This window comes from Nelumbo nucifera, chromosome 1, assembly GCF_055504915.1.
Source record: "Nelumbo nucifera cultivar China Antique chromosome 1, China Antique-T2T, whole genome shotgun sequence".
Taxonomy (NCBI): domain Eukaryota; kingdom Viridiplantae; phylum Streptophyta; class Magnoliopsida; order Proteales; family Nelumbonaceae; genus Nelumbo; species Nelumbo nucifera.
In genome coordinates, this window is record NC_142649.1 from 4080611 (window position 1) to 4106147 (window position 25537).

A 25537-nucleotide genomic window follows, 5' to 3' on the forward strand; every position below is an offset into this window, starting at 1 on the left:
CACCGTAAAGATGAATTTTAAACAATCTCTAAATGATGCAATCTGAAATTGTTTTTCTTATATTATTTTGTTTGCATTTGTTATATGTTATGCCGAATGGGTGAGGTTTCTTCTCTAATCCCATCGATGGTTATATGTTATGCTGAATGGGTGGGGTTTCTTCTCTAATCCCATCATTGTGTTTTGTTCTGTCTTTTTGTTATATGTTTAATATCATGAAGATTGTCCTTTGTTATGTGTTATGAACATTTTGTCCATGTGTTGGATTGTTATGTATTCTGTTATCAATTTGATGCAAGATGAACATTTTAACTTTGAAAAAAAATAAAAATAGATAAAATAATAAAAGAATTAGTAGATCTATATGAATGAAAACATAGGGAAACTACTGGAGTGGTACATCAACGCCCAATTTGTGCTTGTAGACGTGGCTAGATGCATCTGTTTATGGCAAAAACGGAAAGAAATTATGGATGGTGGTTCTATCAATGCCCTACTGGAGTGGTACATCTCTTATCGGTTATATGTTTTTGTTATGAAATATTTTAGGTATTTAATAATAGTTTTTTATAAGCAAACACAGGAAAATGACTTCATTTGGGTAGACCAATTCATACCCCGTGATGGTGGCAGACATGTTAAAGTGCGAAAAGAACCAATTACACAAAATAGGGATCAATTTGTAGACATTACTACTTGTGGGTGTTGTTGCATCATGGCATGTTGGGCTTTTGTTTTATTGTTCTTATTTTTGTTTTGATCCTCAAGTGATCAAGGATTAGGTGGTGACAATATGAAGACATCACTATGACAATGACACATGTTTTTTATGGTTAATTTTAGGTTTAATGTCGATGAATTTGCAAAACTAGTGTTAAGAAATAATTTCATTATCCAGATGCTATTTCTGTTCCTATAGAACAAAAATACGTTCTCGAAGAACAATTTGCCAAACGTATCTGTTACTCCTGAAGAGCAAGAAATAAAATTCTTGTTTTGGAACAGGAATTTCTAAAAGAATAGGAACATGTGGAAACATTGCCAAACATGGCCCTACTTGTTACCATCCCTAATCTTCTATACTTTGTTTGACTTATTACCTGATTGATTCATCTCTTTCGATTTATCCATTAGGTCTGGGATAACTTCTCAACCTGTACTATGCTTCAAGAATAGGGACCCACTAAAGTCGGGTCACTTTATAAAAGTATAAAACACCCAAACCAAACAACATATTATGCTTTTTGTTTTTAAAAAGTCTATACAAACAATGCCTAAAAGCTTAAAAAAAAATGCCTCATGGGCATAGAAAGGAATCATTCACTATAAAGAAATAATAAAACAAGGTATGTGTATCAGAAGGTTAGACCAAAAATCCAAACCCTTACCCAGCTATATAAAATTTCGGGTTGGGTCAGTCGGGATCGGGTTGGGCCCGCCCAAGTTGCACCCAGCTGTGGCATAACAAGCTTATCTTGAGAAAGTAATGGTCGAAGGTTGCACATCTTCTCCACAGGCATTCATTTTTGCATGACAACAGATGCATAACATTAAAGATGCACTTAGCCCCTCGTTACGTGCAAGCTCATGTATAATATCTTGGGGAAGACAACCCTTCTAGCATTGCTTCTCATTCTCTGATTTTAATAGCGCCAGTGTGAACTTGCCTTTCACTGCCGGCTCCGAGCTTAGATAAAGGAGGGTTACTACGAATTGGCAGCCAACACTAAACTTTTGCCAAACTTTCATGATCATGGAAATCAAACTAGTTGGGATAAGGCTTGGATTGATGATGATGAATTTCTGCTTTTCTTTATGAAAATCAAACTAGTTCTGGTTATTTAATGAACCATTGAATTTTCACAAATAACAAATTGCAGAGGAGAGTTTAAAATGTCAATGCTTATGAGATCATGTCAAGCCTTTGACCTTCAAAATCACAGTTATGAAATTCACAAATGGGCATATACAACAAATGAAGAAAAGAATAATGTGAGGACCCGAAACACTTGCAACATAAGTTTCTCTGCTACTTCCTGTAATGAAAGAAGTGAAGTGGTGGAGTAGGATAACAAAATATGTACATAGAATATTCTTACTCTTCATCCACTTCAAGACCTGGTATGTATTCCAAACTCACGTCAAAAATAACAGGACTATTTGGAGCCACTCTTGGCCTTCCAGGCGCTGAATTGAGACCCTTAGGAAATGCCAGCTGTAAAGAAATGAAACGGGAGCATTACACACTGAAAAATAGGTTTTGACCAACTGGGTAAACCAAAAGATTAATTAATTAGTTAATTAAATAATATAATGAACAGTGATGGAAATACAGAGGATAATAAATGGTGAATGGTGAAGAGGTTGGTTAGCATCCATCTGATGACTACTGTTGCCTAGTCCCTTTTCATGCTTTTACAAAACCATTTAGATGTTCCCCAGAATAGTTCATCCCTGTTACCCCCCCCCCCCCCCAATTATTGGCTAGAGAATGAGCAAGCTATTTACTGGTCAAGAGAGGTGGAATTATTAACAGAGATCCCTCACCTCGTCCTACCAAAATAAAAATAAAAAATAAAAAAAAGGAAAGAAAGAAATGAAAACAGAGACAAAAATGTTAATGAATCTTACTTTTTAAATTTAGAATTTATGGTTTGGTAGCCATTTTAAGGACCAATTTCTTTAGCTTACTGATTTACTGTTGTAGTTGTAGGAAAGATGGCATGAAGGTAGAAATAAAGGAAAACCATCAATTAAAGAACTTACAGGTCCAGGAATGTAGAGTCGACGTTTCCCACCAATTTTCATGCTCAAAATCCCCTCATCAAGTCCCTTAATCACCTATTTTAGTAGCAAAAAATAATAATCAATAAAAACATACAGAAGCAGAACAGTGAATCAAATAAATTTCTGCATTATGGTAAGGCTAGAAACTTCAAGTTTCACTAACTGAAAGGATACCTCTAACTATAGAAGCTTGGACTCAATAAAATTGGAGTTGAACTAAGAATTCAAAGTGCAGCCAGACCATCAGTTTACACAATTTCACATTTAGGTCAGCTGATCAAAATTCTAAAATGAAAGTTCTCCATTATCTAGGCTAATCAACTGTGACATATGGTAATCAACTTAGGATGAGTGTAGTTTTTAAGTTTTGAATTGACTGGGAGGTACTTCTATAGCTTACCTGGCCAGATCCAACACGGAAAATATAAGGTTGACCTTTCTCCAAGGAACTGGAATCAAAGATGGGAAGAATAGAATAAGAACTCGATTCCCCATGCTACAGTATTAAAATAAACTCAGAATAAGAAAAAAACAACCAATTCCATTTCTAAACACCAAAATAAATTAAATTATCTGCAAATTGGTGATGAAAATTACCTATCAAATATTTGTCCAGATGATACCATGGCAACATAATTTGCAGCAACCTGTAATTATGACAGATGGTCAGCATGCAAACAACTCAGATTAGTTACATATCCAATTTAAAAAAAATGGAGATAAATAGAAAAAAGAAAGTTCCAAAATTGTTGTGACCAACACTAACTTGGTGTACCAAAGGCTGGTTTTTACTTAAGAACTCTTGTCTTGAGCCAAACCAATCTTTTACATTCCACTTTCTTTAATTAGGTAACTTTATTTTTTATTCAAAATATTATAGGTGCTAGGAACTTTATTGTAATTTGATTTTGTTTCTTCTGCTGGTGTCCCTTATTTACTTACTTTTATCAACTTAGTATGCAGGTTAGGAAATGCCATGTTTAAGTTAGATCATAGTCATAGATTTTTTAAGAAATTAAATTAGAATATTAGATATGCTGCTAGAAGCATGGAACTGATTAAATCTTCTACCATTCATTGGATTTATACATTGAAGATATTTGGAGCAGCAATAACAGTTGATCCAATGAGTGGGGTTTGTTACTGTTAGAGTCGGCTGTAGAAGGGTAGTATAGACATTTTATATTAATTTATATGTTAATTGTTTAGCTGATGTGGCTCTCACTTAAGTGAGGGCACAATAGTAATTCTTGTTTATTTTAGAAAAGTATAAATAAAGAATCGCCGACCAGAGAAGACAAGTTTTCTCTCTAGTTCGACTGAAACTATTCTTCCTCTCCTCCTCCTTCTCCATCTTCTTCTCCTTCTTATCTGAAATCATACGGACACCTTATCTGAATTTTATCATGGTATCAGAGCCACGATAATCAGTTCAGATCAGTCGCCTTCTTTTTTCTCTATTCTGAGCATTCTCTTCTAGGGTTTTGCAGAATTCTCACTGATAGCTAGGAGTTTCCCAGAAAGAAAAAAAAGGAGTGGTCGTTTTCTCCTTCTGGGGGTTTTCATGCCTCCAATGAGTGCTGTTGTTGTGGTTTTGTGTGTGTTGGTAGAAAACCCTCTACTCAGTAGTTCGAAGAGGGCTGGTTTTGTGATGGTGACAGATTCTGTACCCTCTATTCGGCAGGTACATGATCTTTGAATCAAATTGTGTTATGTAGCAGATTTTTTTTTTTTTATATATGTTGCAGAACTGAATCCTATTCGTGAGATGTATTGTGAGGGTTTATAGTGCTGATAGTGGACAGCAGCAGTGGTGTTGTTGCTAACAGTGGTGAAGAGTTGTGAGTGTTGTTGCTGAAACCTATGATACTAGGAACCCTAGTAGTATTCAGTTGTTAGTGTGTAGTGTGGTGATTAATTAGTGCAGTAGAGTGACAACCTAGTGGTAGAATTTCTCCCTTTTTCCTTGTGCAGACATGGGAGACAACAGTGAATGCAAATCGAGTGTGATGGTCCCTTCTGATTATTTGAATGTGCAGATGACCTCTATAAAACTGAATGGTAAGAATTATGTGCCTTGGGCTAAGTCTGTTGAAGTTTTTCTAAAAGCCAAAAAGAAAGTGAAGCATGTGAGGGAAGATAAACCCCCAATTGATTCTCCGGGATATGATGAGTAGGAGCAAAATGATGCTCAAATTATGACATGGCTATGGAACAGCATGGAATCCAAAATCAGTGTGAACTTCATGTTTTTAGATACAGCCAAGGAGGTCTGGGATCATGCAAGGAAGCTTTATTCTGGACAAGATAACACTACTAGGGTTTACCAACTGTACCAAGAGTATTTCAATTTGCAACAGGGGAATTAGAGTCTTGAGGACTATTATGAAAGTATGAGAAATCTGCGAAATGAGTTGAATGTGTATCACCCTCTTACACCTGATGTCAAAATTCAGCAACAACAGAGAGAGCAGTTGGATGTGACCAGATTTTTAGTAGGGCTGAAGTCTGAATATGAACCAATAAGGGCATACATACTAGGTGGATCTGCTCTTCCCTCTCTTGAGGAAGTGTTTGCTCACCTTCGGAGGATCTCAGTTGGACCCACAAAGAATTTCACTATATCGGATAGGTCTGCATTTGCAGTTACGAAAGGGGGAGGTCGTGGTGGTAGAGGAGGTCAACCTGGCCGTGATAGTGGTGGTGGACCCATGTATGGTCGTGGTGGTGGTGAAATGTATAGTTGTGGTGGTGGTCGTGTTGGAGGTTGAGACTCGGGGAGACCGGTGTAGAGGATGTGGTAATACTCAGAGGAAGTGTACACATTGTGGTATGGAGGGACATACTATCAACTTCTGCTATGATCTACATGGCCCACCTTCAACCTAGGCAAATCATGCAGCCGTAAATGGTGGTAGTTCGAGACAAGAATCGCAACATACTGATCAGATACCCTCTACATCTACAGATGCCTCCAAAAAGGAGATTGTGAGTGTTCCCAGAGATGATTATGAGCGGTTCATTCAAGGTACATCTCAGCAGAACACGGCTACCCTTGCACACTCAAGTACGACTTGTCTGGCATCCACATCTTCCCATTAGATTATAGATTTTGGAGCTTCCGATCATATGATTGGGACTCCAAGTGTGCTTTCATCCATTTCTTCGTCCTCCACATCACAATCTGTTACTCTTGCCAATTGCTCTACATCTGCCATATGTGGTGTTGGTAATGTTGACACAGACTCATTATCCCTATCATCAGTTTTATATGTTCCCAAGTTTCCCTTTAACCTGATGTCTGTTAGTAAATTGTCTAAGTCTCTTAATTGCTCTATAACCTTTTATCCTTCATCTTGTGTGTTTTGGGATCTCAAGACGGGGATGAAGATTGGTGGACATGAAGCTAGTGGACTGTATTATCTTGATGGAGGTAGTTTGACAACAGCCCTTCAGACATCCCTTTCTCCTCATCAGTGGCACTACAGACTTGGTCATCCATCTCTTCAAGCTCTTCAGTTACTTGTTTCGTCGTTGAGCCATCTTTCTACTTTGAATTGTGAGTCGTGTCAGTTTGGGAAACATCATTGTGTTCCCTTTCATCCTAGAGTTGATAGTTGTACATCGAGTCCTTTTTCTTTAGTCCATTCGGACATTTGGGGTCCAAACAGAATAGTCTTATAATGGTTACAAGTACTTTGTAATTTTTGTTGATGGTTATTCAAGGATGACATGCCTTTACCTTATGAAAGAAAGGAGTGAACTATTTTCTATTTCCCAAAAATCTTATGTTGAGATTCGCAATCAATTTGGTGTACACATTAAACTCCATTTTGATAATGGTCGCGAGTACTTTTACACACCATTTCAAGAATATTTGGAACAACACGGCATTATCCATCAAACCTCGTGTACCTACACCCTTCAACAAAATGGGGTGGCTGGGAGAAAGAACCATCACCTTTTGGAAACTGCTCGGTCCCTCTTACATCATATGAATGTTCCCAAACCCTATTGGAGTGATGTTGTACTTACATCTTGCTTCCTTATTAACCACATGTCCATGTCTATCCTTGAAGGTCAGTTCCCATTCTCTGTTTTGTTTCCCACGTTGTCTCCTTTTCCCCTTACTCCCAGAGTTTTTGGATGTGTTTGTTTTGTTCATAATCTTGGGCCTGGAATGGACAAGTTAGATGTTAGATCCACTAAATGTATCTTCCTTGGCTATTCCAGGACTCAAAAAAGGTATAAGTGTTATAATCCTAGTTCTCAGTGTTCTTTTGTATGTCCTGATGTTACATTCTTTGAGTTTGTTCCTTTCTTCTCCATGTCAGATGTTTCTTCTCTTCCGTTGCTATCACCTCCTCTTCCAGTTCCAGTTGAGGACCCTGTTCCTCTTGTTCCAGTTGTGACCAAGTCGTTGCCTCCAGTGCAGCTACCTACGGAATGACCACCTATCCGACAAGTGTATACACATCGTTAGGCACCGGCTCCTCCTCTAGCTTCGTCACCATCGACAGATCCGGCAGTTGTTACCACCCCAGCCCCACCCCCATTTCTGACCTTGATCTCCCTATTGCTTTGCGGAAAGGTAAATGCAGTTGCACTCTTCACCCCATTTCCAATTATGTTTCTGTATCTCACCTTTCGGCTTCCCATCGCCAGTTTGTTTCTATGTTATCCTCTGTCTCTGCTCCCAAGGATGCCAGGAAGCTCTCACTTCTCCAGGGTGGCGCCAAGCAATGGAAGAAGAACTCTTGACCCTGACTCGTACTCATGCATGGGACCTCACCACTCTTCCGCCTAGTAAGCATATTGTGGGTTGTAAGTGGGTGTACACAGTTAAATACTTACCTGATGGGAGTGTTGAATGGTTGAAAGCTCGGTTAGTTGCCAAAGGTTATTCACAACTATTTGGTATCGATTACACAAACACCTCTCCAGTTGCCAAAATTGGGTCAGTTCGTGTTCTGATTTCTCTTGTTGCTATGTTTGATTGGCCCTTGTTTCAGCTTGACATCAAGAATGCTTTTTTACATGGTGATCTCCTTGAGGAAGTGTACATGGAGCAACCACCAAGGTTTGTTGCTCAGGGGGAGGGTGACAAGGTATGTAGACTTAAGAAGGCTATTTATGGACTTAAACAATCTCCCCGTGCATGGTTTGGGAGATTTAGTGAAGTGGTGAAGAAGTTTGGAATGAAACAGTATCAAGTTGACCATTCTGTATTCAGCTATGAATCCAATGCTGGGAAGATCCTATTGGTGGTATATGTAGATGATATTGTTATCATAGGCAATGACAGACCAGAGATTGACATGTTGAAGACTTACTTGCATGATCACTTCCAGACAAAGGATCTTGGCAAATTAAGATACTTCTTAGGGATAGAGGTAGCGAGGTCCAAGAATGGTATTAATCTGTGCTAGAGGAAATATGTTCTTGATCTACTAGAAGAAACAGGGTTGTTGGGTGCTAGACCAGCTAAAACACCAATGGAACCGAATGTTGAGTAGTGATGCAGGTGAGGAGTTTGAGGATCCGGAAAGGTACAGAAGGTTGGTGGGTAAGCTTAATTACCTAACCATCACTCAACCTGATATCTCATTTGCGGTCAGTGTAGTGAGTCAGTTTATGCAGAATCCTTGAATTCCACATTGGGAGGCAGTCCTAAGGATTGTGCGGTATTTGAAGGGAGCTCTAGGTCGTAGTTTGTTATACAAGAGTGGAGGAAGTCTTGAGATAGAGGGATACACAGATGCTGATTGGGCCCAGTCCCATATTTGATAGAAGGTCCACTATAGGGTATTGCACTTTTCTTGGTGGGAGCTTAGTGACATGGAAAAGTAAGAAGCAGACAGTGGTAGCAAGAAACAATGCAGAGGTTGAATAATAGGGCCATGGCACACACAACATGTGAACTAGTGTGGTTGAAGCATCTCCTAGAGGAGATGGGATACTCGATTGACACTCCTATGAAGCTATATTGTGATAATCAAGTTGCAGTTCATATCTCTTCTAATTCAGTGTTCCATGAAAGGACGAAGCATATAGAAATTGATTGCCACTTTGTACGTGAGAAGGTGCTTAATGGAGTGATAAGTACTATATGTGAACACAGGAAATCAATGGGCAGATCTGTTTACCAAAGGGTTGAATCAGGGAAGAGTGGATTACATATGTAACAAGCTGGGACTAAATGACATATAGTCACTGGCTTGAGGGGGAGTGCTAGAGTCGGCTGTAGAAGGGTAGTATAGACATTTTATATTAAGTTATATGTTAATTGTTTAGCTGATGTGGCTCTCACTTAAGTGAGGGCACAATAGTAATTCTTGTTTATTTTAGAAAAGTATAAATAAAAAGTGGCCGACTAGAGAAGACAAGTTTTCTCTCTAGTTCGACCGAAACCATTCTTCCTCTCCTCCATCTTCTTCTCCTTCTTCTCCTTCTTCTCCTTCTTATCTGAAATCATACGAACACCTTATCTGAATTTTATCAGTTACAATATCCTCCAAATAAACCTGAGCAAGAGAAGTAAACCACTAAACCTACAATTGGAAAAACTTAACTTTGATGGATGTTCCATGGGGAACCCTGTTCCCTCAGGGATTGGAGGTATGAAACAAAAAAAGTCAAAAGAATAATTGTCCCACAATTTTCTGTGGCTGTGAAGTCAGGGAACTCAGTGATAGCAAAGATCCTTTTCTCACCATTATGAGAACCAATTGCTTGTCTCTAGGGATTTGAAGAAGTCACTTTGGATGGAAGTCACCCAGATTGCCACTGATTGGATCTTGAGAACTCGGGAAATCTACCAACTTGATAGCTAACAACCTTGATTTTTTTCCAAGGGTAGGTGCAGTTAGAAGAGATTTATATTGGGGTTGAATACCAAGCTTAGTTGATTAGACTTTTGGATCTTTAAAACATTGTTGTAGACTTGTAGTATGTGTACTGTTAGACACAGGGAAAGAGTGATCATTAAAATTTCTATGTTCAACCTAAGAAAATAATAGTGGGTGTCACCACACCCAGTAGAGTTCTCTTGCTTCCATCTTCTATTTTTCCCTCTCTTTTCTCTTCTTATGGCAGAAAACATGGTATAAGATCATTATCTTCCATAATGCTATTGGACTGTGGCAAATAACATGGTTGGAAAAACTAAAACTAAATCTCATCTTTTGGACCAAACAAATCAGAGTTATTTTTATTTATTTTCTTGGGACGTTCCTTGAGAATCTGAGCATAGTGATAGAGGTATAAAGACTTGTAGAAGATTTCCTTGGTAGCTATCTCAGATTGTGAGGTGAGTATTCTAGTACTCTAGCAGCTGAACTGATCAAAGGTATCTCAGGGAAGAAGAGGTAGTGACCATGGAGATCACTTACATATCTGATAAGCTTCTCTACTTTTGATTTTTGTGTGACTAGAGCAATATAATTTTTTTGGTCTGTCTGGACCAACTACAGCCAGTAGCAGGCTAGGGTGACCTTTGTTCGATGTGTACAGATGTGTGGGCATCTGTTTGTTTAACAGACAGCAGTATAATCATGTTCTGTGTGAAAAAAAATAGTAGGTTATAGTGATCTGTGTGGACTGATATAGTTGCTGTTTTGTGTTTGTGCTGGTTCTTGGATTAACTCCAGAGGTAGTTTATGGTTTGTTCCGGTGGCTGTAAAATGGCAAAGATGGTCCAGCTATGTCAGGTCTATTCCACAGTCTTATAACTAGCAATGGCATGGAAAATGTAAATTTTTTAATCTATATTACTCCTCTTGATAGTTTAAATTACTTGGATTAGTCTAATGCTGTAAAATTGTTTATTGGAAGGGGAAAATTCGGGTACTTGACAGGAAAGACTGCTTAACCCAAACATGGTGATTCACACATGAAAAATGGGAGCAAGAAAATATATAACAATATCATTGCTGTTATTATCTATGCAGCTCTCATTAAGAAAAAAGAAAATTGTATGGACAAAGAGTAGTCGATCAAGACTACGATCAGTCTTGAATTCAAAAGTCAAGGAAAATATTTCAAAAGAAGAAAAGAGGAAGAAAAGAAGAAGAAGAGAGGGAGAAAAGCAGAAGCACATGAAGGGTTTTAGAAGAGAGAGAGGGTCAATCTTAATGATCTGCCGACCCACTCTTAATATTTATATATGTTGACTAATTGTAAAAGGGCTGAATTGCCCTTATTGCTTACATGGCAAATAAACTAATAATAAAGCTGAAATAACAAGCTGTAACAACAAACTGAAATAACTACCAACTAACACTGACATAACTAACAAAAAATATATGCTATGCTGCCAATACGAACACAGTGGGGACCACAGCAGTGGGGTCCACATCAGTGTTCTCTACACTCCCCCTCAAGTTGGGAGTAGATATTTGTCATTCCCAACTTGCATAGGTCTGCCTCTAATTTCTTCCTTAGAACAGCCTTGGTGAGAAGATCTGCGAGCTGCATGCTGGAGGTGATATACAGGAGACACACTTCTTGAGACGAAACCCTTTCTCTGACAAAATGTTGATCGACTTCGATATGCTTAGTTCTATCATGCTGTACCGGATTATGAGCTATATTAATAGCAGCCTGATTATCACAATACAACATTAAGGGTTTCTCATAATCAATACCCAATTCTTCAAATAATGACTTCAGCCATAGGATTTCAGCCACACCATTAGCCATAGATCTATATTCAGCTTCAGCACTAGAACGAGAAACAACACTTTGTTTCTTACTCCTCCAGGAGACAAGGTTACCTCCTACAAAGGCACAATATCCAGAGGTAGACCTTCTGTCATCAGTACTCCCAGCCCAATCAGCATCTGTATAGACCTCTATCTTCATGTGATCATTATTCTTGAATAATATACCTCTACCTGGACATCTCATCAAGTATGCTAATATTCTCTCAACTACAAGGAGGTGAGTAGTTCTAGGAGAGTGCATATATTGACTAACAACGCTGACTGCATAAGTGATGTCCGGTCGCATGAGACAAAGATAGAGGAGTTTTCCAACCAACCGTTGGAACATAGCTTTGTCTTCAAGAGGCTCTCCACCCTCTGCACTGATCTTGTGATTCTGTTCAATAGGTGTATTTGCAGGCTTAACACCCAACTTTCCAGTTTCTGCAAATAGATCTAGAACATACTTCCTTTGAGAAATAAAGATCTCGTGTTTAGATCTAGCAACCTCAATACCCAAGAAGTATCGTAGCTCTCTCAGATCTTTCACCTCAAACTCTTCATGAAGAAGTTGTTTAAGAGACTCAATCTCATTGTTATCATTCCCTGTCACCACAATATCATCCACATATATAGCAAGCAAGGTCAAGGAAGAGTCCACTCTTTTAATGAACAATGTATGGTCTGACTGGGCCTATACATAGCCAAATTTTTCAAGGGCTTGTCTGAATCTATCAAACCAAGCTCTGGGGGACTGCTTTAGTCCATATAAGGCTTTATTCAGCCGGCAAATTTTCTTACCTGTCTCTGCATCATAAAATCCAGGAGGTAACTGCAAGTAGACTTCTTCCTGTAAGTCTCCATTGAGGAAGGCATTTTTAACATCCATCTGGAACAAGGGCCAAGAATAACTGGCTACAAGGGATAGCAGAACTCGAATAGTGGTCATCTTTGCCACTGGAGCAAAAGTCTCCAAGTAGTCTATACCATAAGTCTGAGTAAATCCCTTTGCAACTAACCGGGCCTTATACCTTTCAATGGAACCATCAGCATTATGTTTCACAGTAAATACCTATCTACATCCAACCGGTTTCTTTCCTTTAGGCTGGTCAACTAGCTCCCAGGTATTATTCCTCAGAAGGGCATCCATTTCAACCTTCATTTCATCTTTCCACTCAGGAGCTAACAAGGCTTCCTGCACTGTTCTGGGAATAGGAATATCAGCAATGGATGTGAGAAAGGACCTACAAGAGGGAGGCAGGCGATCATAGGACAGAAACTGGGAAATGCAGTGAGTTGTGGATGTGATGCAACGTCGTTTGCCTTTACGGACTGCAATAGGGAGGTCAAGGTCATCCAAAGAAGGTAAAGTAGCAACAGTGGAAGGTATCTCAGGGGAACCTGGATCTGATAAAGGGACTGTGGTACCTGGATCTGATAAAGGGACTATGGTACCTGGATCTGGATCCGCAGAAGGAACTGGGGCTAGCCTGGGCTACTAATGACCGAAATCAACCTGCCTCCACCGCCTGTGATAGACTCTCAAATCTTGACACCTCTGACAACCCTCCCCATTACATCCCTCATCACTCAATGGAATAGGTAAAGGAACTTCTGATGATTTAACCCCACTCTCACTACTCTCCCCCTGAGGAGAAACCCTAGGGTAATAGGGGACCTCCTCAAAGAAAGTAACATCCATCGAGACAAATCTCCTCCCGGAAGTAGGTTCATAGCAGCAATAACCCTTTTGAGTGTGTGCATAACCGAGAAAAATGCATTTGGAAGCCTTAGGGTCAAATTTGGAACGATGAGGTCCAAGAATCTGAACAAAGCAGGTGCAACCAAAAGTTTTAAGGGGAACAGTAAATAATTCTTCATCTGGGTATAGAAGGGTAAACGGAGGCTTCATGTCAAGAACCCGTGAAGGAACCCAATTAATGAGATACATTGTTGTGAGAATAGCATCGCCCCAGAAACGGATAGGCACATTGGAGGTAAACATAATGCTTATAGCCACCTCCAAAATGTGCCTATTCTTCCTCTCGGCAACCCCATTCTACTGTGGTGTATAAGGACAAGTGCTCTGGTGAATAATCCCATGATCAAGCAGATAAGAGGCCAGTGGCTTGGTAAAGTATTCTTTCGCATTATCAGATCTGAGGATTTTGATTTTGACCCCGAACTGAATTAAAATCATCTGATGAAAGGTCTGGGTCAGAGCAGGAACCTCATCCCAAGAACGCATAAGGTAAATCCAAGAAAAACGGGTATAGTCATCAACAAACAACAAGAAATATCAATACCCCCCATAGAAGGTATATGATACGGGCCCCAAACATCGGTGTGCACAACATCAAAAGAATTACTACTTCTTTTATTACTCAAGGAATAAGATGTTCTACAATGCTTTGCAAGCTCACAACTTTCACATCTCAAATTTGACATCTGAACTGACTCAAACAAATTAGGAAACAGACTCTTCAAAGACCAAAATGATAAATGACCTAACCGATTATGCCAAAGCATAACCGGACTAACAGACTGAGAAACAAAAGACTTCTTATCGTCATGATCTTTCCAATGAGAACTCTCTCCAAGCAGATAGATCCCATTCGTTTCACGGCCAGTCCCAATCACCTTCCTTGTCTCCAAGTCCTGAAAAATACATCGGTCAGGGAAGAAGGTTACTGAACAATTATGATGTTTTGTAATACTACTGATTGAAAGCAAATTATTATCAAGCTTAGGAGCATGCAAAACTGAAGATAAGGAAATGGTATTAGACAACTTGATGTCTCCCTTGCCAGAAATGGGAACAAGGGAACCATCAGCAATGGACACTTTATCTCTACCAGAAGATAAGTGATAGGTAGTGAACAGTGATGGCAAGCTAGTCATATGGTCAAATGCACCTGAGTCTATTACCCAACAATGTTCAGCGTTACCTGGAGCTGAAGCATGGTAAGCTGAGGCCCGAGTACCTGAATGAGCAAAGGCTGATGTGGAAGGAGCTAATGATGGCTGAGATGATCGAGCTGAATTCCCAACTTCTTTTTCCAACTGTGTTAGGGCAGCCCGAACAGCAGCTAAGGTGTTTAGAGGCGTGCCTTTTGTGCCCGATGAGGATGCAGAATCGGTATTAACAGCCATATGGGCATTACCCCTTTTGTTCCTCAGTTTTGCTAAGACTAGATGAGGGTGCAGCTTCCAACATGTGTCTTTAGAATGCTTAGGTTTCTTGCAATGTTCACACACTAGATCTCGCTTATCTTCCTTCTTTATATCCCTTTCTGTACCACCCCCAGACTTAGGTTTAACTGCTACCAAGGCTGGTGGGAAGGGCTGATGCTGCATCATAACCTTTCTCCTAGTCTCTTCACTATGCACCAATGAGTAGGCTTGAGATAAGGTCATATTGTCCCTTGTTAGTAGTTGTTATCTCACAATATCATAGTCAGGATTCAGACCAGCTAGGAATTCAAAAACCCTATTAGTTTCAACTTGCTTTCTATGAGTTTGCGCATCCTTCTGACTTTCCCACTCAAGTGTTTCTAGGTGGTCAATTTCATGCCACAAAGATTTCAAAGTAGAGAAGTAAACGGAGACTGATTTCTCTCCTTGCTTAAGATTATTAACCTCACACTTCAATTCATAGGCCCTACCAACATTAAGGGGTTGGGAGTAGGTCTCTTTCATGACATCCCAGATTTCCTTAGTTGTTTTTGCCCACAAATAGTTTCGGCTGATATGTGGCTGCATAGAGTTGCACAACCATGTCATAACCAAATAGTTCTCCTGAACCCATTTGGTATACATTTGGTCATTCTTAGATGGTTCTTTCACATCTCCCAACAGGTAGCTAAGTTTTCCTCTACCCCCAATAGCCATCATGGCCGATTGGGCCCATTCTAAGTAGTTGGATCCATCAAACTTCACAGTTGTAATCTGAAATGCATTCTCAGACATGTTACCAGAATTGCTAGTCCCAAAAGCACCTTCCCCCTGATTCTTGAACTCCATTCTTGGTTAAGAATTAGCAATAAAAAACTTTTGAAGCTACTGTAATAGAAAACAACACCTAAACAATTGATAACAGCCGGCCTAGGTCTTCCACAAACAAGGGAAAAACAGAATTCTGTATGAACCCAGTTCAGATCTGATCTGAAGCCAACGACAGTTCTGAAATTTAGGGTTTTCTCTCAAAACCCTAAAGAGAAAAAAATGTTTTCTAGCCACACCTCTCAGAATAGACCAAGATGGTTCTTTCAAGGTTATTCTCAAGAAAAAACTTACTTTATGAAAGAAAATCTCTGGCCGCCACCTTCTGTTTGATGCAGAACCCTAATCTTGGGGATCCGAAGCCTTTTCTAATTCTTCCTGACTACTGAAACTCTCCCAACCTTCTACAATCTTCTTAGTAGTAGCTGCACACTACCAGTAGCCTCCAAGAATCAGTCGATCCTCCTTCTTAGTCTTCCAGCCCTAGGCAACTCTCATGTGGTTGGCTGGATCAGACTCACATGAGAGACCCTAATCCTTGCTCTGATACCAAGTAGTCGATCAAGACTACGATCATTCTTGAATTCGGAAGTCAAGGAAAAGATTTCAAAAGAAGAAAAGAGGAAGAAAAGAAGAAGAAGAGAGGGAGAAAAGAGAGAGAGAGGGTCAATCTTAATGATCTGCCGATCCACTCTTAATATTTATATATGTTGACTAATTGTAAAAGGGCTGAATTGTCCTTATTGCTTACATGGCAAATAAACTAATAATAAAGCTGATATAACAAGCTGTAACAACAAACTGAAATAACTACCAACTAACACTGACAAAACTAACAAAAAATATATGCTATGCTGCCATACAAACACAGTGGGGACCACAGCATTGGGGTCCACATCAGTGTTCTCTACACAAAGAAACATGGAACTAAGCTAAGGATACTTGTGCAAAGCAAGGACATGATGCACATTTTTACCAATAGCAAGTGGAACCCTCATCTTGTTAAGGAGACAAGCCTTTCTATCCATTTCTCTACTCTCACATCAATGTGGAAGGAGCTAGACAACTATCAAACTATTGAGTGGTAGTGTGAGAAAGATACAAGGACCTAAATCAACTTAGTATAGAGAAACTTGTAAGAAATCAAATGTAGTGAGCATAAAGGCAATAATGTAATTTCTGTTATACAATGATTTTTGTATTTAAGCAAATAAGGTTGTTTAAGGAGGTAATTAGACATAGTCACCACCCTTTCCTCAAAGGTGTTTTTCCTTGATCAGTAACTCAAAGAATTTGATTAAGGCAAAACGAAGGAATCTTCTTATATCAATCTGACTTTATAACCAGACTTCCAAATTGGTATACAGAACAGAACATAGACCAAGGATTGTGAGACAGAACAGAAATTGCCAGCTGCTGAAGTCACCATTTGTACAGGTCACAGGTGATGCCAACAGCTATTCAACAGGGTCAAGTCAAGTGGGTTAGGGAAACCCTAGATCCTGGTTATACTTGATTTTAGATTAATTTCTTGATTGTTTGAAGATCATCAGAGGACTCCATATTTCTTTTAGATTTTCATACAAAAATCAAGGAAAACATGAGATTGCTGAAGTGTTTCAATAATTTTGGATTTTTTGGCTCCTGCTTTGCTGCCGGCAAGTGTTTTTTGGTCTTTGTGATGCCCTGTACATGGATTGGTTGATGTTGGACATCTAACCATTGGGCCTAGGAGTTCAAGCCCCTAGAGATTTAGTGGAGATAAGGTATCTGTTGTCTTCCGCTATGTTGGTTGAAGATCAACTCTGCTTATGATGTTATGTTTTTCCAGAGTGATGATATGTCCACATGTATAACCAGTTCAACAAATAGCAGTTCTAGATTATTTTTAATACAAAAATCAACCTATTTTATGCAGATACCTATACAGGGGCGTCATATTGTGTCAGATACTTCAATGTTTAGTGTATTTTTCATATATAATTCTGAATCAAACTGTGTCCTTGCATCCAGGTAGCACAGATTTCAACTAAGAAAGTGATCTAAAACAACTTTTAGTTGTTTTATAATTAAGGAAAACCCATAGATAACCTATAAAGACACTGAAATAAGGACCCTAACCTTTAAACAACACCAAATCTCCATTATCTATCCTACTAAAACTAGCTTATAACAAAAACACACCAGAAATTATTAAAACAATAAACTACGTTACCTGGATAATACAACAAGATACAATTGTATACTGCATCTAATACAAAATTTACAATGAAAATTGAAGTATCTGACACGATGCGACACCCTTGTACAGGTATCCAGGCAACATAGATGGTAAATTGCAATTTTACTAATAAATAGTAATTATAGGAATTATTATAAATAATATGAAAATTACTACAAATAGTAAATTTAATTTTTACTACGAATATGATTTTTTAAGAAAACTGATATTTAACCTAAATCCTAAGATACTACAAAATAATAAATTAAAAAACCAATATTCAAATAACCCAAAAATTAAGAAATTGCCACTAGTTGAATAATATGAAGAATCTTGATTTCTTATAGGGATTTTTCTGCTTTCATGCTTGCATCAGTTATTCTTTTCTTTAAACATAGTCATCAAAGAATGGAGGCATACGTTGATGCAAGTTAGACTATCTCAATTGATGATAGGAGGTCTACCGTTGGTTATTACACAATTGTGAGTGGAAGCTTGGTGATATGGAGAAGCAAAAAACAGGCAGTTGTGGTCAGATCAAAAGCTGATGCAAATTACCATGACACATGGTGTAGTTGAAGTTTTGTGGATAAGGAATTTGTTCAATGAATTAAACTTTCTTAAAACTAACTTTATGTCATTCTATCATAACAACAAAGCTGCAATAAATATTAGCTCACAACCTATCTCAGCATGACAAAACCAAGCACATTGAGATGGATAAACATTTTATTTGAGAGGTGGCAATTGGTGAAATGTGCCCTTATCTAAACTCTAAGGAGCAACTAGCTGATGTATTTGCTAAGAGTGCAATGACCTAGCATCACAGCGAACTTCGTAACAAGTTGAGAGGAATGTTGTAATATGTGAACTGCATATGGGGACAGAATGGTCTTTTTACATTTTATGCTTACCCTAATAAAATAATAGAATGGATGCCGTGCGCCACCACTAGAGTTCTCTCAATTCCATCTTCTACTATTATCTTTTCTATCTTCTCTCTTTCTTATGGAAAATAACAAATATGTTATATAGGAGGCCCATTCTTAGGCTAGGGCTACCTTTGGTACCTTTTGGACACTGCAGAGTTTGTACTTGCCCTGTGTAATCTATACTGTTGCTGATAGGAAAAAGGATATGATTATCTCAAATAATCTATGCAATTTGAGAACCATGGCCTAGTCTAACATAATAGTACTTTGCAAGGCATTTGCATATTTGGACCAGCACATTTGCATCTTCACACTCCTAGCCAGTATTAAATGCAGGGCAGGCGGCTAAAGATGCTTTCTCTCAGGATACAAAAATGTCCAAGTTCTAGTGCCCTGAATTCAAAAGGTGGAAGAGCATGGCACTACCAGAATATATTCAATTCAGCTGATTTTTCTCATAATGTTCAATTTCCATATGCTTGGATAGCATAAAAACCTTCTTGAAAGAGTGAAGGTCACATTCCAGCAGAAATACCTGACAATTTTTGAAATTGAACTCCGTAATTAAAAAGAAAAAAAGATAAACTTTTACCTTGATCTCTTGCTTTCTAGTGCCTAATTTTTTATGCTATTTACCAACTTTTTAGTAATAAAAAAACTGGGATAGTGAGTCAACCATTTTAAGTAACAAATAAACTCCTCGACTCCTCTCTGCTTTTCATAGGAAAAAAAGACACTCATCCAACTTTGGATAAAGAGGTTTTTGCACAGGATTTTAAATTTGATGGAGCTTTTAAGATACAGCTATAAAAGTTTTTGCTGGTACTTTTGGTGGATGTAAAACATATATAATCAATGCTCAACCCAATCACACAAATATAGCCATCCCACACTGTAGGTTATCAGGAAGAACTGGTAATTGGTCCCACAGGAAAGAAAAAACATGGATGCTGATTGTTGGGAAGCATAATTGTATCTTCAAGTCAATTCATAAGTCAAAGATTATTTTATTCTTTTTAGAAAGGTAATCATAACTACAGATAATTCATATGTGGAGATCATTTTAACAAAAATTCCACCCCTCTTACTCTGCAATTTATATGATTGATTTTATATATCAAATTCTTTTCTATCAAGCTTTGAATGCACTGCATTCAGATTATAAATTTCCAAATAAAATCAATGAACTAGATATACTAGTGTAGAAAACATAAAGGATTTCATGATTAAAGGACAGGATACCCAAGAAACATTATCCATCCCATGGTTTAATATGGAACAAATATTTGCATGAATAAAGACTTATGACATTGGCACACAATCCAAAATTCCAGACAGAAAGATAGTTGAATGTAAGAGATTCAACCTAGATACCTGAAAACCAATAGGTGGACTAGGACCTTCCCCAACTTTAATGTCCTTGTACTGCAAGCCTGATTCTGTGGTTACTATAGATACCTTCATAAAACATAAGGATTCATACACTTAGCTCCTACGGTTGTTAATGACGTTGATTAGTATAAAAGCCAATGCACGGATTTTATAAATAAAGGCTTCAAAAGAAATGTATTCTTCTTTATCTTCTTTTTCATAGTGTTACCTGTGCTTAGATATGAATGCCATATTGCCATGTCGAAATAATGGAATCAAGGATATGAATCCTGATTTCTTAAGATCCAGGACATGGAGATGGTTACTGGTATTCCATTTTATATGCTAATACCATGTGCTTCTATGTTTAGATATTTTTCAAGGAAAACATTATTTCTAAATGCTTACATACTTCCAAATATAACTAAAGTTCTAGCATGCCATTTTTTTTCTATAGCATGGCTTAAAAAATATACCATCCAGTAATCTACATATTTTGTAGTGTTCAAGCTATATTAAGTGCATTCAAGAAGTGTGTAAGTAGGGTAGTTAGGTTACGTAGGAGTGGTCTCCTTGAAGGACAAAGGAAGACCGGGTGCAGATTTAGGGTTTGAAGATTAGGGTAAATGGAAGTGAAAAGGGAGCAAGGTAGGAAGATTGGATGATTCCAATAATGCCATCATCATGGGATGGACTCCCATTTATAAGGAGGGATCCCGAGATCCCGAAAGGATGGCACTGAAAGAATTTGATTCCCATTAGGAAAGGGAATATTAGATCCACTATCCGTTATTAAGAGACACTGCTAGGGTTTCTCCATATGTCTTATGAGATCTTCTTAACCTACTTACTTCCTTTCGTGACCTACTTAACCGACGTGGCATGGGTGACCTCATCATCCAACAGGAGTGTTTTACTAAACCTACATGGCGCATTATCACGCATGTGATCCTGAAGTTGCATGTGTAACCAATACTTAACTCCGGTTCATAATAACCCGCAGTTCTATAGTGGTCTCGGGTTCATCGCAGAACTGTGTGTATCTGAAGTTCATCGCAGAACCGCGCACATTCAAAGTTTATCACAGAACCGCGTAATTCTAGACTTCATCACAGGTAACCGATGAGTTATGGGCTCATCGCAAGCGCCCATGTGGTACCAGTTTAGTGTCTTCTGTAATTTGATGGTCTGCGTGAGCACTATGTACCTACAAAGTGTTCATGCAATATCATATCATGTCCAATAAAAGTGCACTAAGCATGTGAGGCATACTTGGGCATATGATATGGATCAACTAGAGGGAATAACTGCTTGTGATCAAGTAACAGGAGTATCAGGGCTGGGAAAGTGGAAGGAATCAGAAAATCAAAGAAAAATCAAGAAACAGGGTTTATAGAGGGTATTTGGCTATTGCTAATGGGGTCCCCATGGTAATCAATTAGGGGGCGATCTATTTTCTGCATATATTTGTATTTATTGGGGCCATTTGGTTATGCCTCTCAATACCTTTTCCTTGGTGATATGATCATCTTCCTCTATTTTCTGCATGTATTTGTTTTTATTGTTTCTGAATTCCAGTTTCTATTCTTTCAGTTCAATATGCCTAGACTGAAAGACTTATTCTAATCAGTCAATTCTAGTTTTTTTTTCTTAAATTAAATCTTCATTTGCTATTTTCTTCAACAAATTTAACCTATCATAGATGTCATTGCTTGGTGCACTGGTAAAAATATCAGGCTGACAAGTGTGAGAACACAGATTTGAAACTCAAAAGATACACTTTGTGCAAAATATGCCAAGATTAGGCTCATATCCAGTTCCACCCTTCCCAAGACCCTGGCTAGGTGGGACCAATATTGGGCAATGGCCCTTATTTTAACCAACACTAGATTTCTCTAAGATATACCTTGAAATTCCAATATCTGAAATCCAAACTACTGCTAATTTCTTTTCTATTTTTGGAGCTCTTCCTACTCCTTTACAACCCAAAAAACAGAAATTAAGTTACTTTGATTCTAAGATAACTTTAAAAATAATATTAATAAAAATAAACAGAAGACTTTGTATACCTATTTTTGACAAAATTGAAATGAAAAATTATGACTTTCTTTAAAACAATACATAAACCAAATAAATTACCTAAAGGAGAGAAAAATGGAAAGACATATTGGCCTCTAGGTTGTAACTGCAAGATGAAAACAATCCAACCCTACTTAAAAATCAATTTTATACCACACAGATATTAGGTATGCTGCATCCTTGGAGAAAGCTAGTCTAGTGTTGCCACCATTAGAGCACCATAAATTAGTCATGGGAAGTTTAAAAGAATGCTTCTTTGACTTTCTCGGGTCTATTGTTGAACTTCCAGTTGCACCTGTCAGTTCCAATTGGCATGGGTTGAATATCTGGTGCATGCACAAGGGAATGCTTCCCTTCAAAAGTCCTCCATGAGAGATCCCAAGCACAAAAAGACAAGAAACTCATGGAAGAGAAGTTTGCAATAAATTGTTATTGCATTCTACTTGTTGGTCAGTAAAATTTTACATGTTCCAAGAAAAACCAATAAATAAAATGGTTATTACCATCATCCTATTGGGTTCATCTTTATCCTAGCAGATCTCCTTGAGATGCATGAAATAGTAGTCCCAACTTCTGACAGATGTACACCATTATCAGCATAAGCCTGGTAGAATTGTCTTACAATGTACTGAATTGTTATTTCAGATCCACCCCTGTGTTTTTGAAGAACTAATCTTAAGACCTAAAAAAAAAATCATCTAATAATATTGAACAAAATTACTTCACATTGAAAGAACATTGGCCGAAAAGAACTGTTTGACACTTCTAGTTATAATCAATGATCAAAAAACTCCACTGTAATTCCAAATCGATGGGAATTAGATCATATTTGCTCCAGTTTTGTAGTTTGAGGGAAACTTTCCCTTTATTAATACTAATACAATCTTCACACTTGTTGGCAGATTACTCGTTTGATGACTTAAGGAGAAACTGGGCAGCAGTGGCTTCTACAGTCTCCACAAAGAACAAATCACAAGCTAAATGGGAATCCCCACCGGATGGAGTGGTAAAACTGAATTTTGATGGTAGCTGCCAAGGTAACCCAGGGCCATCTGGAATAGGAGGGATTCTGAGAGACAAAGATAGCAATATGTTGTCTCTATTTTCAGGACCAGTGGGTGTTGGTGATTCTGTAAGGGCAGAGATACTAGCAGCGGTACAAGGTATACAGATGGCCAGTCAACTTGGAGTGAATAATTTGATAGTAGAAGGGGATTCCAAGGTAGTAGTGGGCTGGTTGACAAGTCCAGAGACAGCTTGTTGGGGCTACAGGGATCTGTTAAAGAAAGTTAAATGGCTGACAAGGAATATGTCAGTCAGGTTTCAGTGGGTCAGCAGATCAGCAAATGCAATAGCTGATTCTTTGGCCAAGCAAGGGGTGTCAAGGGGAGATCTGTTTTGGGCCACTTTGTAACTATGTTTCAGGCTTGTGTTTGTTTAGTGTTTATGACTCAGTCCTAGGGGGTGGTAATACCTCGTGCCTCTTCCTAGGCTGAATGTACTACTATTTTTTGAATTAATAAAACTACTCTTATTTATCAAAAAAAAATACTAATACAATCTCATTTATCAAAAAAAATTATTAATTTGGCACAATTAAAAACTGGAGTCTTGTTAAGTCATAACTTAGGGCTTAGGAGATGTTAGAATACTCGATCTAGTTCTTTAGAAGTTGAGTTTTATATAGATGGCCAAACTGAAAACTGATATTACTTGGACTCCACCCTCATAGAGTCTGAGTTGAATTCTGAGTTTCCTAGCAACATGTGAAGCCCCTAATTCATAAGCCTTCTAAAAAGTGAATACTCCATTTAAGAAGGCATCTATTGAATCCTGATTTGTGAAGATATCATAAAGCTGCCTATAATGGAAGAGACAATACAGATATAAGGATTACGAAATCTCACCATACATTTTCAAGCTCCTTCTCACAAGCATCATCACATAGTCTTGGCTTTTGTTCTGGGGGCAACCCTGCAGCCTTGGCATCCAGTGAGGACAGGAGTCCAGAGATTCCAAAAGCAAACCCAAGAATGTCCCTACGTTTAATTGGAGAGGAATAATTTCCATATTCTCTTGAGCCTTGAGTCTTCTCTCTATCCTTCAAAGTTGTACATAGAACTCTCAGACATTTACCTCTATGTGGGACTATAGTTTGATAGTTGGGAAATGGTCTTTTAGCAGAAACACAACCTAAAACATCAAAATTTGAAAATTTAACAACAATGTAATAATGTATATACAAAATTCAACATTGTAAAGTGATAAGCCTGTACAGAAGTGCCTGAAGAACTTGCTTCAGACTCATAAACCAGTCTCATTTCTAACTCAAGTTGGAATGTCAACCATCAATTTATTATGTATACGTGTATATCCAAAATCATAGCTTTGGAACTATAGAAGAAGAAAATTAAGGCCAACAAAATAACTATAAACTAATTTTCAAAAACAACCCACATAATTCCGAGAAAATAAAGTATTATGAAACAAATTAGTGGTAAAAATAGAAAACCATTGATATGGCATGATAGAGTCACATTTCCAGAAAGAAGAAAATAAAATAAAAAAGTAAAGATAAATAATAAGGAACACTCTTATTCAGAAGAAAACAAAGACGCGAAAAATGAATACCACTCCAGATATATCCATTAAGAAGACAAGTTGCATAAAAAATTACAAAGAGAATGCCAACAAAAGAAGTAAAACCCAGATAAACAAATTCGTATTTTACACCAAAAAAAAACGGAAGTTTCCAACTAAAGCTTGTATTCAGAACAAATCCGAAATAGATTTATTTCAGAACTAAAAATAACAACGACTGAAATTTTCCAACCGACGTTAAACGATCATAGAAACTTATAATTCTAAAGAAAATAATAATCATTGAAAGAAAACAAAAGTAAACACCACCGATTCAGACGAAGAATTCAAAACTAGAATACAAAAATTCGATATATAGTATTTGCAGAAACTTAATCATGTTATCATGTACTCATAGCACAGTTCCAATGCATTTTATTATAGTTGGAGGGGTATTACCTAATGGAAGAAGGAGGGAAGAAGAAGCCATTTTTTGGAATTCGTAAGAAAGAGAGCTCTGCGGTTAAAGCGGATAATGAATGTACAACTTTCTTAGTTGGGTGAGAGGCTGAGAGCCTGTGAGAGGTGCTAAAGAGAGAGCTGATAAGGACCATTAGTAACGTACCCGAAACACCGAAAAAACGACCCGAGATCGATTCGATTACTTCGGAGTTCGGACTCGGATAAGTTAATCGAATTCAGATGATCTATCACTCGATACGATTAAAATGCGAGTCCGATTAACTAATGGGGCCATGATGCACGGGAAGTACAGATACAAATATCTAGTTGCACCTTGTAAGTATTTGCTATATATTTGTATTTATACTCCTTCTAAACTGAATTTAAGGTTGCGTTTGGTT

The 25537-nt window shown here is 38.0% G+C and overlaps 1 protein-coding gene across 2 annotated transcripts; it reads right to left on the reverse strand.

Moving 5' to 3' along the window:
• Positions 1 to 1837: 1837 nt before the first annotated feature.
• Positions 1838 to 25289, reverse strand: LOC104605259 (FKBP-like peptidyl-prolyl cis-trans isomerase family protein). Of its 2 annotated transcripts, XM_010269944.3 has the most exons (7): positions 25134 to 25289; positions 24007 to 24287; positions 20019 to 20102; positions 3385 to 3434; positions 3188 to 3236; positions 2767 to 2841; positions 1888 to 2215 (listed from the first exon to the last, which is right to left on the reverse strand). In XM_010269944.3, the coding sequence occupies exons 1-7, from the start codon at positions 25162 to 25164 to the stop codon at positions 2096 to 2098; spliced, it is 690 nt and encodes a 229-aa protein (XP_010268246.1). In that variant the 5' UTR covers positions 25165 to 25289; the 3' UTR covers positions 1888 to 2095. The 2 variants fall into 2 exon arrangements, with proteins under 2 accessions (XP_010268247.1, XP_010268246.1); XM_010269945.3 differs by lacking the exon at positions 20019 to 20102 and having other exon boundaries at positions 1838 to 2215.
• Positions 25290 to 25537: the final 248 nt, after the last annotated feature.

Excerpts from the sequence above, each read along its gene's own strand:
- LOC104605259 (XM_010269944.3), bottom strand. The coding sequence starts at position 25,164 with ATGGCTTCTTCTTCCCTCCTTCTTCCATTAG. Across the intron at positions 24,288-25,133 it reads TTCCCTCCTTCTTCCATTAG|GTTGTGTTTCTGCTAAAAGA; the intron begins GTAATACCCCTC and ends TTGATGTTTTAG. Across the intron at positions 2,842-3,187 it reads TCCGTGTTGGATCTGGCCAG|GTGATTAAGGGACTTGATGA; the intron begins GTAAGCTATAGA and ends CTACTAAAATAG.